This window comes from Gorilla gorilla, chromosome 17 (assembly GCF_029281585.2).
Source record: "Gorilla gorilla gorilla isolate KB3781 chromosome 17, NHGRI_mGorGor1-v2.1_pri, whole genome shotgun sequence".
NCBI classification, from domain to species: Eukaryota; Metazoa; Chordata; class Mammalia; order Primates; family Hominidae; genus Gorilla; species Gorilla gorilla.
The window spans coordinates 88,039,889-88,054,424 of NC_073241.2; the positions used below are offsets into that span (position 1 = coordinate 88,039,889).

Here is a 14,536-nt window from a genome sequence, read left to right on the forward strand (position 1 = left end):
CAGTTTGTAGTTGTTAGGTCTGTGCTTTAGATATATTCAGTTTACTACTGACGGAATTGAGGGTAGAATGAGGATTTCCCTTTGGCAGGACTGAAATTGACATATCGAGAAGACTAGAAATCTCTGTTTTACAGCTCTAGTGCCAAACTGCAAGAGATCTCTCTCCACTTTACATCCAGAGTCTCAGCTTATTGAACCACTGAAGCATTTTTGTTCACCAACCCCACCCTTGTCTCTTCTATGTCTCAGGGGGTCTGAGACCCCCTTGCCTAGCTGCCTTGCCCCCAGCCAGCCTTGGAAAGCAAAGGCACTGCATTCACTGAGGGCCTCGTGGGCCTCCAAGGGTTTCCCTCAGGCCTCTGTTGTGCCATCAGCCTTCAACAGGCCCTGTGGACCTGCACTTCACAGGTGATCTTTTAGCTCTCCTCTCCTCTTTCGCCTTCTGCAAGAGCACTTGAGAAGGGCCCAAGAGAGGGAGTTGGTGAGTGAGGCAGAATCTTTTGCAGCTGGGGTTCCTTGAGGATCTAATTGGTCATGCCCGCTAGGGATGACCAGCCATCTGGTTTTCCCAGGACTTTCCTAGTCTTAGCACTTTTAAGTGCTGCATTCTGGGAAACCTTTCTGTCCTAGGCAAACTGAGACCACTGGTTACCCTAATGCCAGCTCACAGTCTGCCTTTGAAATTTTGTAAAACATTCAGCTGGCTTACCCTTCCTTGTCAACTCAGTTCGAAAGGCATTAGATGGCGCCAAACATGGTAGACATTTGTGTGGGGTGGGAGGCAGTGGGAAGGGACTGGGATGACCCAGAGCAGGATATCAAAGCCCAGGTAAGGTGTCCATGTGGGAGTGGAGCAGTCTCCAGAAATAATCCTGATGAATTAAGAGAGCAGTGTATATCTTTCTAGACTATTTTTGTGCATGTAATAATATATCTATAAGTGGAATCATATTCATTCAATGAATATTACTGATAACCTGTAATGTGTTAGACACTGAGTTTCATAATGGAGACTTGTTGCATAAAATTGACAAGCTCTTTGCCTTCAGGAAACTTAAAGAGTATTAAATGAGTGTTAAGTAAATGATGTCTAATATCTGCCTGGGGTAGAAATGTTAGTGATAACTCACCCATATTTATTCAGTGCGGGTTACAAAACTTATTTCAGTATGTCAAAGAACGGAACTTAGAGCTTTCCATGTTAAATGCCAATATCGTTCAAGATGTTAATAAGTTGTTTGCCTCGATCAAAAAGATTCTGCAGCCAAACACATTTAGAAGACACTTGAACTATATTCCTCTCCTTAATTGACAATTCATACTAACACTTTTAAAGCTTTGAGAAGTCCTGCAATCGAGAAATGTGTTTAACCCAGAATTTTCTAAGTTTATTTGTCCACAGCATTCTTTTGGCCACAGACTATCTGGTAATATTTCTATGAGTGCTATGGTTTTTTTAAACAGTTTGGGAAATGTTATTAAAGATTGTAACAAATGAAGGGGGAACTTGACACATCTCTTTAATTATAGGGAAATTTTATTTTTATTTTTAACCTAGAGATTTTATTTTTTCTTTTAATTTAAGGAAGTGTTGATGGCGTCTCTGAATCCAAGTTGCAAATCTGTGTTGAACCAACTTCCCAAAAGCTGATGCCAGGCAGCACATTGGTTTTACAGTGTGTTGCTGTTGGAAGCCCTATTCCTCACTACCAGTGGTTCAAAAATGAATTACCATTAACACATGAGACCAAAAAGCTATACATGGTAGGAAGTTGATTTTGGGGTCTTTTGGGGGAGTTAACATGTAAAACAAATGGTACAATTGAAATATAAGGTGAATATTAAAACTCATATCCTTTCAGATGTTTTAATGTTTTCAGTATTTTTATTTAAAGTCCCTTATGATTTCATATTAACTAGCTCTTATATTTGCTAAAGTGCTAGAATTCAACTCAGGCTTATATGTAAAATGTCAAATAGTATTGCATGAAACTCAGCACTGTTGGAATCATTACAACATTTACTTGCTGGTATTTAACCTGATGAATGGAGCTAATGTAACAAATGTCTAAAGCCTTCTAAGATGTTATGTTTTGGAGCGTATTTTTAAAACACAAAATGATTTTTTCTCCAAGCCATTAAAATTGAAGAGGAAGCATTTACATGTTCTAATATTGATATAGGTGCCTTATGTGGATTTGGAACACCAAGGAACCTACTGGTGTCATGTATATAATGATCGAGACAGTCAAGATAGCAAGAAGGTAGAAATCATCATAGGTAAGAAGTATTTCCCCAGTGTTCTGACAAGTGGACTATAATATAAGCTATATAAACTGCAACATTTAAGCAAAAGAAATTATACTTTTTACCCCATACTATTTAATGATGTGTTAAGCATTAGAAGTTATATTGTTTATATTGAAATTTGAAAGAATGCATACTAGAATCATAATCTAGGTTCACAGAAAGCAAAAAGAATCAGAAAAAAAGCCATTTTATTTAAATTATTTTAGTTACAGTTTATTTTCAACACTTATGATAAAATATGTATTCTTTAAAGCTTTAGCTACAAAAAACTTGATTCAGTGGGAAAAGATTTTTGGCCAGGTGCAGTGGCTCACACCTGTAATCCCGTCACTTTTGGAGGCCAAAGGTTGGTGGTTCAGTTGAGCCCAGGAGTTTGAGACCAGCCCGGGCAACATAGTGAGATTCCATCTCTAATACAAATAAATAAATAAATTAGCTAGGCATGGTGGCATGCACTTGGTCCCAGCTACTTGGGAGGCTAAGGTGGGAGGATTGCTTCAGGCTGGGAGGTTGAATTAAAAAAAATAATAATAAAAGAAAAAGATTTTTAATAAAACATTTTTAAAAACAAACATTATACACATATAAAGGAAAGAAAGGTTATTAATCAACAATCCCATTCTTAACTGCGTAATTTGGGAATTTGTTATATTTCAGCTTAATATATTTATATTTATATTGTTCATAGTTGGAGGTATTGATGCATGTGTTGGTTTGCCAACATATCTCTATGATATTGATCTCTATTTGCTTGACGGCTGCCCTTAAGATCATGAATTACAATATATTCAAATTTGTTTTTTCTGAAACAAGGAAGAACAGATGAGGCAGTGGAGTGCACTGAAGGTAGTGTAAGTCTTTGGTTTGAAACCAAATCTCCTGCATGCTAGTTACTCTTGGGATTGGTGGAGTGCTTTTAGCCTACTGAGTGCAGTGATGGAAAAAATACTAGCTGTAAGAAATGATTTTGATTGAAGAATATTGTATTTTAATCTTTGAAGTTTTATAAATGGACAGACATGATAAAATTGACACAGTATTACAATAACTAATCTTCAGTTGACTTTCTTTTAATATTACATATAAGAACAAAGTTCCTGCATTGTATCTTTTGAGTAGTGAACATTTGCAATTAATTCTTAATGTTAATTTTTACATAAAATTTGTAAGAAAGATAGGTGGCTATGTGATCATGGATATTTGTTTTAGATTATTTTGTCTGTCCTTTAGCCATGATTAGATGCTCTCAAATGAAATTTAGTTTTTATAAAAGTTTCAGGAGAGGAGATTTATTGTTTAACATATGTTCTATGAAATATTAAATATTCTGTATTAATATAAAATTGATCAGGATTTTTTGAAGCTACAGGACTCTAGATAATCTACCATGTCACCTTTACCATAATATGTAAAGGGAACTGAAAATCTATTTCAACATAAACTTCTAATTTGTTTTAATTAGCCAAAGCATTGTACTTAAATTGTAATGAGTAAATATTAAAATTTGGATCATCTTTCCTTAGTGTGATGTCACATTGTTTTGCAAAATTAGATTTGTGGATGGCAAAGTATTTTTTTCAATTTCTGCCTCTATTACATAAGCTTAGGCTCTACTTGGGTAAAGTAAGGAAATAATGTTAAATTTTATATTTTCTGATTTTCCTGTCCTTCATGTCTCTATAGTATGACTTTGAAATACTATAATTACTGTTTTCATCCTAATATATAGTTGCAAACAAGAATTCTCTCTTGTAAGGGAGTTCTAATCCCATGATCTGTTAACCCTGTTTGAGGGAAGCCATGTGAAGAAATCCTAATCGAACTCCTCTTCCTCTCCTAATCCTTTTTGCCTAATTGCATGGTTTTTAAGTCTTCCTAATGTTGGAAACCTCTTAAGAATAAATATAAGCTAGCACTGCTGTTTGGCTCCAAGGTGATGCATGTGAATTATCACCTTGCTGTGCTGCTTCTGTACCTGCAGCATTCTCTATAATTTTTGCAGTAGCAAGCACACTATTAAATAATAATTTTCAAATAACTCTATTTAGAACATATAGAGATGAAAATCCAGTTACAAAGTTTCTCCAGAAGTCTCAGATGAAAAAATTAGATCCAAATTTTTTTCAGTGAAAGTCCACAAAATTGAGAATTGCATATGAACAGTGTCCTTTATTATATATATATTTTTACCTATTTAGCATGGTGTCCTCTATTTCATTTTGTGTATTTTATTCAAGAGACTTGATCAGACTATTCAGCCATAAAAAAGGAATGAAATGATGTCACTTGCAGCCACATGGATGGAACAGTCATTATGTTAAGTGAAATAAGCCAGGCACAGAAAGACAAATATCATATGTTCTTACTTATCTATGGGAGCTAAAAAAGTTGATCTCATGGAGGTAGAGAGTAGATTGAGACTGGCAAGAGGCTTGGGGGTGGATGAAGAGAGGTTGGTTAATAGGTACAGACCTGCAGTTAGAAGGAATAAGTTCTAGTGTTTGATAGCACAGTAGGGTGACAATAGGTAACAGCTATTTACCGTGTCTTTCAAAATAGCTAGAAGTGAAATGTTCCCCACACAAAGAAATAAGTGTCTGAGCTGATGGATATCCTAAATACCCTGATTTGATCATTATATATCATATGCAAGTGTCAAAATATCATATGTATCCCATAAATATGTACGATTATTATGTATGAATGAAAAAAAGATACTTGATCAGGATGAGGGGTGCGGGTTGAATAGGTGGATTTTTTTAGGGCAGTGGAACTATTCTGTATGATTAATGATGAATACATGTATACAAATTTTAATCATTTAGGAGGTCAGAGGAGGGGGGTTCCAAGATGGAATACAGACTGTAAGAAAAGAACCTAACTGTATTGCAAATGTATGATACAGCCTCACTGAAGAGGGGTGAAAGAGTACAGTGCTGCTGACCTAAATAACTAAGTAACTGGGAATGAGTTGAGCCTAATACTGAAGGCAAAAAAAATTGCACATAACACATGTGCTGACTCAGACCTTCTTCAACTGATCTTATGTAACATATAAGAATAAAGTTTCTACATTAAAAAAGTATGAATAGTATATAACATTTGTAATTTATTGTTAATGTTAATTTTTATCTTCATAAAACTTGAAAAAATAGATAGCTATAATGTCATTACTTATTTTACCTATCCATTGGCCATGATAAGATATCCCATGGGGTACAGGTTAATTCTGAAACCACTATTTCTCCCAGAAACACCTTACACCTTGAGAAACTATGAATCTAACCATGAGAAAAACATCAAATCTCAGTTGAGTGACATTCTGCAAAATACCTGACAGTTACTCCTCAAAACTGTCAGTGTCATCACAGACAAGGAACACCTGAGCAGGTGTCAGAACCAAGAAGATACAAGCCTGAGGAGACACAAGCAGTTGTAATGTGAGATCCTGAATGGAGTCCCTGAGCAAAAAAGACCATTAATGGTTCATTAGTTGTGACAAATATACTATTCTAGCATAAGACGTGACAAATACACTAGGCTAACATAAGATGTTAATAATAGAGAAATTAGGTATGGGGTATATAGGAACTCTCTTTGCACTACCTTCACAGTAGTTCTGTAAACCTTAAAATGTTCTAAAATTAAAAGTTGACTTAAAAAAAGATCATTTGAGATTACTGTTTTTAATTAGCCAGAATATCTAAAACTATGAATAAATTATGAAAGAGCCTAGTTTTTGTCACTTAATGAAAACAGTGATGGCTTAGAAGTCCTAAATGATAAGCACAGCAATATTCACTATTCTTTGCTATTCAGTATTTGCATGGCTTCATTTAATTTGAAAAGTTGTAAACTGATAAAACACTATAACATGATTCACTGGCTCAAAACTACTTTGATTAGTCTTACTATTTGTGCTAAATTGGCATTTAGATTACTTAATCTATTTTCTCTTACTTTGTTTTAGATGAATTAAATAATCTTGGTCATCCTGGTGAGTAATACAAACATAAAACTTTAGTTTTAGATTTTTAAGTTGTTGAATGCAGTAAAGTTACCGTAGGTACTCTTTTGCTACAGTAATACTAGTAACTTTTTTCTCTTTATTGAAATAATATAATTTAAGGTTGAAATTAACTACATGAAGTACAATTTTATACAAGTGATACATTAAAAATATTTTAGGTTATAAAACTGTAAGGGTAGAAAAGAAGTGTTTGAGGTAACATAAAACCTCAAGGTATTATCATTGTGTATTACTCCTTATATCATAACAAGGAAGTTAATGGGGGAAGTACGTGACCTTTAATCTGAAAGCAGGAAGCAGTGTTTGACAGAGTGACAGGGGTAACATTTCTGAACTGATCAGACCCCTGGGACCTTTTTCTTGGTGCCTCAGTCATAGAGCATATCTGAACTAGTTGGGTGGGTGCCTATATCTGGAGTAAGAAGTGTGTTTGTGGGGATCATTGGCATCATACAGGTCGGTTGGTCAGTGACCATTTCTTAATGAGTGACAGTTGTCAAGAGTACGTAGAACTCTGTAGGCTAATTTTAATTAGAACAGATTTCTAATAAGTTAAGCCTTCACCTGAGATAAAAGGCATATCAACAGTGAGAATTACATGAAGACACAGGATATCAACCTCGTGTAGGCTTTCTGAAAGACAATGATGGAACCTGTGGATAGATCTGAAAATAAAACTTTTCAGGAATAGTTTAAGAAGGTGGTTATGTCATTTAATATTTGTAGAAAACCGTATTACTTCTCCACTTATTTCTCATTATTTTAGCATCATTACTAGTTTGCTTAGTGTCATACTCATATTGCATTAGCAAACATCTATTATTGTGAATGCCATTGGGCTGTGCTGACTGTATATAAGCAAATTAGACACAGCAGAAAGTCCCCATTACCTGTACATCATTCTCCTTGCTGTAGTGTCCTCAAATTCACATAAAGCCTCAATGAGACCTGCCTCAAGTAGGTCTTGAACTGTCAAAAACCATCCTAGTAATTGTTTCTCTTACTGGGGGAGAATAGGGGGTCTGGATAGAATCCCCTTTCCTAAATTAGTCTGTTAATTCTTGCTTTTCTTTAATGAACGTTATGAAAAGTTATTTCAGAAAAACTTTTGTAAATAGCCACCACTAAGATTCTAAAATTTTCCTGGCCCTTTGAGTTTTTCCTCATTTCCCACAATTCAGGGAGTACCAAAAATTTAGGTTTAAAAGAAGAATGTTGTATAGGGAAAGCTTTTAATAGGCTTCAGTGGCATTTATTTGACCAGTAGTACAGAGTTATCTCTCGACAGTAGTGGACACACAACTGATGAACTACATCTTTCCCTACATGGTGCTTCAGGTGCGGGGCGGGATTTTATTTTATGTATAGTAGAGGGTGAAAGCATAGAATCCAGAAGGAGACTCCCTAAGTTAGTATCCAGATTTGCTACTTACTAGCTTCATAACTTTGGGCAAGTGACTTTAATCTCTCTCTGCCATAATTTCCTTATCTATATAATGGGGTTAATAATAGTAGGCACCTCATAGGGTAGAGTGAGGTTTCATTAGATCTGTTATATATAAAGCATATAGAACAGTGCCAGCTGAGGCATCAGGAAATGGTAACTACTGCTACTTCCTATTGTGAACACCACCATCGTTTTTTTCCATTCAAGAGTGTTTTTATTAAAAATCTGAAGAGTAGAAACTATATTCTGTAAGTGATGCTGCTGATGTTATATACTTTTCATGTATCTTTAACTCTGGAAATATACCATGGATCTTACATGTTTTGCTTTTTTATCTTTGTATAGATAATAAAGAGCAAACAACTGACCAGCCTTTGGGTGAGTAGAGCTTTAAAATGCATTATCAAAGTATAATTATTGTGTATAACTCCAGAAGGAATTTAAGACATTTTAATTTGGTTTTTTAAAGAAATATTTGAATAACATTGGGACCAAATGTTTTATTTTTTTGTGTCTGTAAAAGAAGGTTTAGAAGAGGAGGCTTAAAAATGATTACAAATTCAGTTTCTAGGGTCAAGTCAACTTCTGTGGAGTGATTTGTGTCTTTCATGATATGCAAACAGACGTGTACAAAAAGAAACATGTACATGCTGCATAGTTAGCATAGAGGAGGAAGTGGTTAGTGCTGTCTCTTGGTGAGGGATAGAAATCACAAAGGCTGCAGTAGCTTTAGCGTTTGCTCCCCTGTCTTCTCCAATGGAAAGAGAAAAGAATTTAGGATAAAATGTAAATGAACAGTTGCATTTGAAGAATGCCTGGGACAAGAAAAGGGAGAAAACTTTAGCAGATAAAAGTTTAGCAGATTAACATTTAAAGATGGTAAAAATAGCTAACATCTTGATGCTGGCAGAAGCCAGATAAAATATGTCTAAAATTTGTCCATTGGATTCAGCTACTGAAGATGTGATTGGTGGCTTTGAGTGGAATGTTGAAAGTGCCTAATATGTGTCAGTTACTGAGTTATGCTGGGAATTTAAACATGGATACAATGTATAAAATAGTGAAAAAAAGATTCAGAAGTGAACAAATGAAGACAGTACATATTAATTTGTTGGAAAGAAAGAGTGATTTGAAATTAACTAGATAGGGCATATATTCAAAGTGTTTTGGTAGGAGGGGAAAATGTGAGGATATTTACATTTGGAAAGGAAGTATCTGTTGAGACTGTGTAGATTAGAGTGATCCATCAAAGAGAGGACAATTTATAGAGCAAGTTCCTAGAAGAGATGATAGGGATTTGGGCCAAGGTGAAAACAAGAGAAATTGGCTTTAATCAGAATGTTGAAACCTCTTTTGAGATTAAAAAGAAGGAGAGATTGGTGAACAGATAGATTTATTGGGAAGCTGAGGACATTTTTAGTTTATGTTTTTTGTTTCTAAGTAATTAGGCGTAGTAATATGCTTAAAAGATTGAGGAAAAGGCTGGGCATGGTGGCTCACACCTGTAGTCCTAGCACTTTGTGAGGCCGAGGCAGGCAGGATCACCTGGGGTCAGAAGATCGAGATCAGCCTAACCAACATGGAGAAACCCCGTCTCTACTAAAAATACAAAAATTAGCTGGGCATTGTGGTGCATGCCTGTAATCCCAGCTACGTGGGAGGCTGAGGCAGAAGAATCTCTTGAACCCGAGAGGTGGAGGTTGTGGTGAGCTGAGATCGTGCCATTGCACTTCAGCTGGGCAACGAGAGTGAAACTCTGTCTCAAGAAAAAAAAAAAGATAGAGGGAAAAAGAGTAAAGTAAGGCTGAATATAGATCTTATTCTATTGCAGAGGCTTAGAGGCTAAAGAAAATGGAAGCAAGGTCTTACAAATCTGATCTACAAGTGAATGTGTATTGAGAGTCCAACTAAGACTTTTAAAGAGTAAGAATTTATAATGGTTCAGATCAGTTGTGTGATTTTTCTGTAGCAGATCTCAGCTTTAAAATAGAGAAGATAGGCTGGGTGTGGTGGTACACGCCTGTAATCCCAGCTACTCGGGAAGCTGAGGCACGAGAATCACTTGAACCCAGGAGGCGGAGGTTGCAGTGAGTGGAGATTGTGCCACTGCACTCCAGCCTGGGCGACAGAGTAAGACTCTATCTCAAAAAAAAAAAAAAAAAACAACCTGCTGTTTCATTCATAGTGGTAAGTTTTCATGTATTCCAGCTCCATGATCTTTTCTTTAGATCCTCCAGACAGACCTCACTGATTAAGAAATACCTATTAAAATAGTGTTCTGAACAAAGGCATAGCCATCATATTCTGTAGAGAGGAGCATACATATGTCTTAGGTACACAAAATGACAAGATCCAAATGTAACTGGGTTAGTTGCTGAAGATGGTTTAATCACAAATATGTATTTAATAGTAATGCTAATAAACTAAGTGTTTTCACCTAGTGAAATGTTTAATTTAACCCTGAGATGTAGGTATTTTTCCTCATTTTTAGTAGATGAAAATTTAAAACTGTGTTTAATAAAACTTGCTCAGGATTATACAATGTAGTAGTTGAGACAGGATTGAAACCCATCTATCTCTCATTCCATAGCCTCTGTTAGCTCCATTATGCCAGGTATTCTTTCTCAAACATGTCCCAATTGAAAGAATAACAAGATAAATGGAATATCAGGTCAACTTCTATCATTGAAGTTCACTAAACATTTATCTAGTGTTTCATCTGTGCTTTATGACAGGCGTTCCCCCACCCCCAGGCTGTGGACCAGAACCGGTCTGTGGCCTGCTAGGAACTGAGACACACAGCAGGAGGCGAGTGAGCAAGCATTACCACCTGAGCTCTGCCTCCTGTCAGATCAGCAGCGGCATTTGATTCTCATAGGAGTGTGAACCCTACTGCGCACTCCTTAGGAGAATCTAACTAATGCCTGATGATCTGAGATGGAACAATTTCATCTCAAAACCACCCCTCCCCTGACACCGTCCATGGAAAAATTGTCTTCCACAAAACTGGTCCCTGGTGCCAGAAGGGTTGGGGACCGCTGCTTAATGAAACGAGAACAAGCCTTGGTTTGTGAATTCAAGGCTTTGGATACTAATAGGAGGCAGACATTAAATGAATAATATAGTACATGCTACATGCCTAGTAGAAATATGTAAAGAATCTAGAAATTATTCATAGAAGATGGTGATCAGATTAGTCGAGGAGAGTTAGAGAGGGCTTTACCTAAGAGGCAAAGCCAAGGTGAGGATTTTCAAGGATGAATTGGGAGCTCTCAAGAGGATAAAATGAAAATATATGGGATGAGAGTTCATTCAGAAATGAAGGAGAGGGAAAAAAGGGTGAAGACATGGTAAGAATGGAGGCGTGAAATAGATGGTGTGGGTGAGGAACAAGTAGTTCAGTATTGCTAGAAGGTAGGAAACTAGGGAAGGAGTGGCTGGAGGCTATACTGGTAATGTAGTTATTTATTGCTGAATAACACTGCAAAATTTACTAGCTTAAGAACAGCGTCAGTTTTATTATCTCTCATTGTTCTGTGGGTTGGACTGGGTTTAGCAGGTGGTTCTGCTGGTCTGTCTTGGGGTCTCTCATGCAACTGCAGTCAGATGAGGCTGGGACTGCAACATTCAAGATGGCTTTGCTTACATACCTGGCACCTTAGTGGGGGTTGGTGAAAGACTGTGAAGACTGAAAAATCTCCCTCCCTCTCTCTCTCTCTTTCTCTTCCTCTTACACTGTCTCTCTGTCTCTCCCTCTCCTTGTCTGTCTCTCTCTGTCCTCCCCTCCTTTTCCCGCCCCCAACTTCTTTCTCTTCGTTTCCCTCTCCCTCTTTCCTTCGGTTCCTTCTCCCTCCCTGAGTGGTCTCTCCATGCAGCTGTTTTCTTTATGTCGGGCTGGATCTCCAAAGTGGAAACTGTCAGAGCTTCTTAAGGCTTAGACCCTGAACTGGCGGAGGGTCACACATATTATGTTGCTCAAAGAAAGTCATGATACAGCCCAGATTCACAGGTGGGGGTGACTGTACTACACAAGGGCAAGGATACTGTGGTTTGCTGGGGGCTACCTGCTACCACAGCTGGAAAGATAGGCATGGACTAGAATGCAAATGTCCTTGAATGCCAAACTACATCACCAGTCTAACCCCCAGCCACTCCTTCCCTAGTCCTCTACCTTCCAGCAATACTGAGCTGCCTGTTCCTCACCCACACCATCAAACTGGGACTTTATTTTGTAGGACATGGAGAGTCATTAAAAGATTTAATACATGAGATTTTTAAACAAATACTTAATAGCATTTACTATATGCCAGCTCCTTTTCTAGGTGCTTCTGAATATTAACTCTATTTAGAAAAGTAACATAATAATCAGAATTATTAGACATGGGGTTAATGATATAACACCAGTTTTTGAAGAATATATTACATTAAACTTTGGAAGACGTTTAGGATCATGAGTTAAAATGTCTTTCTGAAGTGGCTTCATTATTCTTTTGCTGAATCCACTGGCATTTTTGTTTCACTTTTCCAATAAATTGTGTTCAAGAAGTTGTGGGTAGCTCTTACAGTAAATATTTTTCTACAGAAAAACTCTTTCATTTATGTTATCACTTGAAAACCATTATAAATTGCTTTATATTTGCCATCTTGAAGTTTTCTTTATTCCTCACTCTTACCTCCTCAAATTCAAGTTTTATTGTTCGTTTCTCTGTCGTGTCCTTTTTCCTCTCCCTTTCTACTACTTCTCGATCTTCCATCCACCCCAGTTCACCTGTCACCCAGGAACTGTTTTACAAGTAGATTGGACAGGTAAGATTTACTTACCCACCATCTTTTTCACCATTAAAGTCAAGGAAATGCTCTAAGACATCTTAGGAACTAGCTATTAAAAATTATCATTGGAGGAAAATTTTAGAAGTGTTATAGACAATTATTGATACATATGTTTTAAGACCTGTAGTTCTCACACTGTTGAACCCGTGCATTCTGTAAACTGTACCAAGTATTCTTTCCCAAATAGATAACAAAACCAGTGAATAATGATTTGATATCAGCAAAAACATCCCATGATGCTTAGTTTGACAGTTAATTTTATTTCCCCAAAGACCCAGTGATTTCTTTTTATTATATACTTATAATTGTTTTCTACCAATAAAAATCTATGATGTGTATAATTAAATGATGGTATTCCATGGAAAAATGGAATTATTTACAAGCATTTTACTACCCCAGTAACTTTTTAACCTCTTGCTGTAAACCCATGATTTGGACTATAATGATGTAAACCAGAGACAATGCATTCTCACATTTCCCCTCACCTTAGAAGAAGATTGATTTGAGTCTGTCACTCTGTTGAGGTTGGATCCTTATTCTAATAGCATTGATGGACTCAAAAAAATGTGCTGTGGATCAGCCAGCTAACAGTCTTGCTGTAGCAGGTACTTTAGTGTAAGAATACTAGTTTATTTTAAAAGAAATTTTAAAAAGGCCAGGTGTGGTGGCTCACACCTGTAATCCCAGCACTTTGGAAGGCCGAGGTGGGCAGATCACCTGAGGTCAGGAGTTCGAGACCACCCCGACCTAAGTGGAGAAACCCCATCTCTACTAAAAATACAAAATTAGCTGGGCATGGTGGTGCATGCCTGTAATCCCAGCTACTCGGGAGGCTGAGGTGGGAGAATCGCTTGAACCCGGGAGGCAGAAGGTTGCAGTGAGCTGAGATCATGCCATTGCACTCCAGCCTGGGCAACAAGAGCGAAACTCCGTCTCAACAAAAAGGAAATACAAGTGATGTTAAGTTTTATGCTGCCTCCTATTGAAATCCATGCTGAGTATTCTCCGCTTTTTCATTGAATTAATAATGCGGCTTAAGTATCATTTCACTGTTATATATATTCATAACACTGGGCAGTTGGCTAGAAATCTCTGAACATGTACATATAGAATAGAGATGACATGATATAAAATTACTGAGGCTTTTCACCAAGTAGAGTTTTTTTTATCCTTTGAGAGAGTCACAGTCTTTTAAATTGATGCTAGTTTTAACACTAGGTTTAAGTGTTCTATGGAAAGAAAAGCAATTTCACCAGAGAGATTTTTGGTGAAATAATCATCTCAATTATTTGAAACATCTGAAATTACATATTGTAGACGTCGAGTCAGCAATGTGATTATTCATGCCTGTTTCGACTTCATAAGAGTAGTATTCATAATAACTTACAAATAAACTACTTAGCAGCACTTTGTGGCAGGGGTTGGTTACCAAGTCCTGGCCTGCGTCAGAGGGGGTGGCCTGCAGTTCTACCCAGGCGGCTCTTCAGCCAGTTGGCTGGGGCTGCAGGTGCTCTTGTCACCCTGTCTCTCTGCTCCCTGGCATTTCTGTCACTGCTGCTACTATTACGGGTGCTGCACACGCCCCACTGTCAGCCCTCAAGAAGAAAGCCGTCAGAGGCTATTATTGTCACGGGATGGTCTTGAGGTTTTGGTGTGTTCTTTATTTTTTTTTTTTTAATTTTTTTCCTCCCTTTGATACCAGTGGGTCTTGAGTTTTCAACCATTGACCCCATTCCAGGCTATCAAAGAAAGGTACCGTGTTGAAGACCTCATAAGCACTAAGCTAGGTCTGGCCTTCCACACTGTTTTAGATGGGCTGCACACCTGGTTAAGCTAGCTGCTACTTTTTAAGGCATAGATACAGATCTTTTTTTCTCTTATGAACAAAAAAACTGTTTCTATCAGAATACATTATCTTT

The 14,536-nt window shown here is 37.1% G+C and overlaps 1 protein-coding gene across 7 annotated transcripts in view; it reads left to right on the forward strand.

Moving 5' to 3' along the window:
• MALT1 (MALT1 paracaspase) overlaps nt 1-14,536 on the forward strand; it is a 76,834-nt gene that overhangs the window by 36,510 nt on the left and 25,788 nt on the right. For 5 of the 7 annotated variants that reach the window (XR_010131248.1, XM_055368230.2, XM_019014170.4 and 2 more), the window contains 5 exons: nt 1,586-1,764; nt 2,184-2,280; nt 3,124-3,156; nt 6,281-6,307; nt 8,133-8,165. Coding sequence is in view for 6 of the 7 variants with exons in the window: in XM_055368230.2 (XP_055224205.1) it covers nt 1,586-1,764; nt 2,184-2,280; nt 3,124-3,156; nt 6,281-6,307; nt 8,133-8,165 (369 nt within the window). In the remaining variant the exon portion in view is untranslated. The remainder of the gene's footprint in view (nt 1-1,585; nt 1,765-2,183; nt 2,281-3,123; nt 3,157-6,280; nt 6,308-8,132; nt 8,166-14,536) is intronic. The other 2 variants (XM_063699256.1, XM_019014171.4) reach the window with 1 other exon arrangement.